This window comes from Lactuca serriola, chromosome 4 (assembly GCF_051521515.1).
Source record: "Lactuca serriola cultivar US96UC23 chromosome 4, Lser_US96UC23_V15, whole genome shotgun sequence".
Classification (NCBI taxonomy): Eukaryota; Viridiplantae; Streptophyta; class Magnoliopsida; order Asterales; family Asteraceae; genus Lactuca; species Lactuca serriola.
Genome location: NC_136411.1, coordinates 126,065,945 through 126,070,201, shown reverse-complemented (window position 1 = coordinate 126,070,201; position 4,257 = coordinate 126,065,945). Strand labels below are relative to the sequence as shown.

The 4,257-nt window shown below is 33.4% G+C and overlaps 1 protein-coding gene across 1 annotated transcript; it reads left to right on the top strand.

Moving 5' to 3' along the window:
- Positions 1-616: 616 nt before the first annotated feature.
- LOC145102501 (serine/threonine-protein kinase 52-like) lies at positions 617-4,021 on the top strand. The gene is made up of 6 exons (XM_079039898.1): positions 617-1,100; positions 1,749-1,870; positions 1,964-2,160; positions 2,355-2,529; positions 2,630-2,764; positions 3,559-4,021. Exons 1-6 carry the CDS (start codon positions 650-652, stop codon positions 3,763-3,765), a joined length of 1,287 nt encoding a protein of 428 aa, XP_078896024.1. The 5' UTR covers positions 617-649; the 3' UTR covers positions 3,766-4,021.
- The last annotated feature ends 236 nt before the right edge of the window (positions 4,022-4,257 follow it).

Here is a 4,257-nt window from a genome sequence, read left to right as displayed (position 1 = left end):
AAAATCACCATAGTTAAGTTCATTTCTAATTAATGTCAAACCTTTTGGAAATTTTATTTCAGGCATACAGTAGTAGAGTTTCTCACATTTTCTCCTGTGAATCTTTCGATGAACGCGTAACAGTCGTTATTGTCCATTCTTGCAAAATTAATGTTCACCAGCCTCTGATTAGCACCGTCAGTGTATCGTATGGGGTACCTTGCGAAGATTCATTGGAAGCACACATCAACAACGATGTACATAGCCATGGTAGAAACCAAGAAAATGGAGGAAGGAACTAGCTATAGTAGACGGAGAAAGGATGGAAGAGTTATCGTTATGTCATTAAAAACCTACACATTGAAATTTTAAATGAGGTTAATAAAGTGATCCAGAAGTTTCCGAACTGACCACTTTATTTCTTTGAAAAGGACTGAATAGACCCGATAAAAACAAGTTTCTTCCCTTAAAATGCACGAAAATAACATAAGGGATTGAAATGACAAATATGAAATACATCCTAGGGCTACAATGTTATTTTTTCTCTTTGTTTTTATAAGTAATAATAAAAAAATAATAAACAAACATGATTTGTATATAAAAAAAAACTTTTGCATTTATATTATATTGACTAATGTATATGTACATATCCGGAAAAGAATAATGGTGGATGGTGGCCTTCCTCCGTACCCTCAAGTATAAAGAAAAAAATCACAAAATCAATCCACCCAAAAAAACCCAATTTCACTGCTGCTTTTTGGGGGATTTGTATGAACAGCGAATCGAAGAGATGAAGGAGAACAACAACAGCAACAGCAACAACAATGATGGATTTGTAAGGGCCGATCAGATTGATCTCAAAAGCTTAGATGAACAGCTTGAACGGCATCTCAGTAAAGTATGGACTATGGAGAAGAACAAAAACAGGCAGCCGGACTTTGAAGACTCCGCCGCTGCCACCGCTGCCCCCGTCAGACCATTGTCTAAGTCCACCGCAACTAATAGGATTGAGAGGCAGGAGTGGGAGATCGATCCTTCTAAGCTCGTCATCAAAAGTATTCTTGCTCGTGGTACATTTGGCACCGTTCATCGTGGGGTCTACGACGGCATGGATGTCGCTGGTCTGTCTTTTTCTCTATACCCAATTTAATTAATTCATTACTTTCACTCATTTGCCCTATTTCTCGGCATCTATACAGTAATTTATTCGATTTCCTTTCCGGATTTTACTTCAAATTCTTAGCTTTATGATCCACATTTGCAAAATTTTGGGATTAAAATGTTCTAAAACAACATCGATTTGAATAATGAATTATTCCGACCTTAACTTCATCTCATTAATAAATAACAATAGTTTCTATGGTTATGAGTTTGACAATTGACATGCTAATGGGTTTTAATGTTGACGATGGTGATTGAGAGTAACAATGGTGGGGGGTTACGGATGCCGGTGATGGCTAAATGGGTGTGTAATTGTAAAAAGTAAAAATGGTCAACATGAAATCCGTGACCTACACGGAGAAGGTTTGACTTTTTTGCAGGTGATTCCAGTAACCATGACTGACGATGTTGTTGCACCTCCAACTTTCATGTGATTCATGAAATTAGGGTTACAATTTAGAATCTCAATTTGGGTTTATGACTCCAATTCTTTACAACCAACACAAATTTAAGAATTTTAAATTCTGGGTTCCCTCTTTTTGATGGAATATAATCATTTACAGTCTACTATTTCACAAATTTATATGAACGATGTTTGATCTTTATAGTGAAACTGTTGGATTGGGGTGAAGAGGGCCATAGATCAGAAGCAGAAATACAATCTTTAAGGGCAGCTTTTACACAAGAAGTGGTGGTGTGGCATAAACTTGATCATCCAAATGTGACTAAGGTCTACAAATTTTCATCTTTAACATAATCATACAAACTTTTAGGGACATTAATATTCCTTATAAGATCATAATTTGTTTTTTTTTTAATGCAGTTCATAGGGGCAACAATGGGTTCATCAGAGCTACAAGTACAAACCGAAAATGGTCAAATTGGAATGCCAAGCAACATCTGTTGTGTTGTGGTGGAGTATCTCCCTGGGGGTGCTTTAAAATCTTACCTCATAAAGAATCGAAGAAAGAAACTTGCTTTTAAAGTAGTTGTCCAAATGGCACTTGATCTTGCAAGAGGGTATGTATTATCTATTATGTAATTATGTATGCCCGTTAAAATCTTTATGAAATCTAAACTTATAACAAATTTCAACACGAAAACATCCCATTTGTAGCGTATCAACATGGGTCAAAGTTCGTTTGACCTAAAAAGGTTAAAATTTTATTTTATATAGTACTTAAAAAGGCGCGTATTTGTCAACTTTGTAATAGGTTAAGTTACCTACACTCTCAAAAGATTGTACATAGAGATGTGAAGACTGAAAATATGCTTTTGGACAAATCAAGAACTGTTAAAATTGCTGATTTTGGTGTTGCACGTGTTGAAGCTTCAAATCCAAATGATATGACTGGTGAAACGGGGACACTTGGCTATATGGCCCCTGAGGTATATATATTCTTTTTTTTTCATGATGAAAAACAAAAACCCATATTATTATATAATCTTATGTTGTGTTTTTGTGATTTATTTTTTTTACAAATTGTAGGTACTTAATGGCAACCCGTATAATAGGAAATGCGACGTGTATAGTTTTGGTATTTGTTTGTGGGAAATATATTGCTGTGATATGCCATATCCTGACCTTAGTTTCTCTGAAGTAACTTCTGCTGTTGTTCGACAGGTACAATATAGTATAATGATTGAGAAAATAACGTATTTTAAAGATATTTTCAGTTTAGTTTTTAGGGAAAATTACAAAAAAAAAATTTATATTTTGGGCAATTTTGCGGTTTAACCACTTATATTTTATATTTTCCTAAAAAACCATAAAAGTTTCAGGTCTTTCTTTTTTCAGTTTAACCATTTTGACCTGATATAACAGGTCAAAATGGTTGATTTGGAATATAGGTCAAAACAATTAATTTGGAAAAATGTCTAAAACTTTTATGGTTTGATTGGAAAAAATATAATAGTGGTTACTCAAACCACCAAACTGCCTAAATATAATTAGTTTTTTGGATATTCAAAAAAACGACCACTATTTGATTTGACATTTAAGAATTTTAACCTCTTTTTTCACTACTCACAAAATAACTACGAGTTTCGAAACCGGTTGTGAAATTGCTCTGTTCCACTAAAAAAAACCTTAAAATGATTATTTTTTAAAAAAAGGAAAGAAAATCCATATTTCAAAAGCGTAAGATCAATTTCGAATTATTTCAATTTTGATTTTTTGTGGTGTGGAGCAATTTCAAAGTATTTGGAATCTCACGAAATTGGTGGTGTGAAAAAGACGGTCTATTTGTTAAATGTGATGTCATAATAATAAAAATGGTCATTTCTTTTGTTGTGACTGTCTAACACTAGTTAGTTGTAAAATTTGTCCTAGATTTTATTACAGAATAATGGTTGTAGATGTGACAAAGAAAAATATTGTTAGTCTAAAATCTGTAAAACATTAAAAAAAAAATGCAGAATCTAAGACCAGATATGCCAAGATGTTGTCCAAGTTCACTTGCGAATGTAATGAAAAAATGTTGGGATGCAAACCCTGACAAACGGCCTGAAATGGATGAAGTAGTGACTTTATTGGAAGCCATCGATACATCAAAAGGTGGAGGCATGATCCCAGGCGATCAACCCCAGGGTTGTCTATGTTTCCGCAACTCCCGTGGCCCTTAACTATTGGCTGAGTCAATCGTATGTACAACTCAACACATCAAATATTTGAAATTGAATGTCTAAAGATCCGACCCGGTTTTTAAAAGTTGGAAAACTACATAACATAATATAATAGATTCCCTTCCCAAAAATGAATGGGGAATATGTTAGATTGTGTTGTCGTTGAATTATTATGTAAAGTTTTATGTTTTTTTTTTTTTTTTTTTTTATATATCGTGCTACTTTATGTTTATCTATGTAGAATTTATATTGGCTATACGGTGCTATTATCCTATTTTGAACAAGGCAAAAGTATATGAAAAAAATATGATTACCTAAATATCGATAGAGACCAAAGTTATGTCATTAACACATCCATATAATCTCTTTAATGTCATGTAATTCATTTTTATCCGCAAGCCTATGATTATTACCGGTGATATTACTTTATTATTTATCCGCAAGCCTATGATTATTACCGGTGATATTACTTTATTATGAATGACTCAAAAC

What these genes read in the sequence shown, in the direction of transcription:
- LOC145102501 (XM_079039898.1), top strand. Translation starts at nt 650, where the DNA reads ATGGTGGCCTTCCTCCGTACCCTCAAGTATAAAGAAAAAAATCACAAA. An exon ending in CGACGGCATGGATGTCGCTG is followed by an intron (nt 1,101 to 1,748) that starts GTCTGTCTTTTT and finishes TGATCTTTATAG; the next exon opens with TGAAACTGTTGGATTGGGGT. An exon ending in CTTCTGCTGTTGTTCGACAG is followed by an intron (nt 2,765 to 3,558) that starts GTACAATATAGT and finishes AAAAAAATGCAG; the next exon opens with AATCTAAGACCAGATATGCC.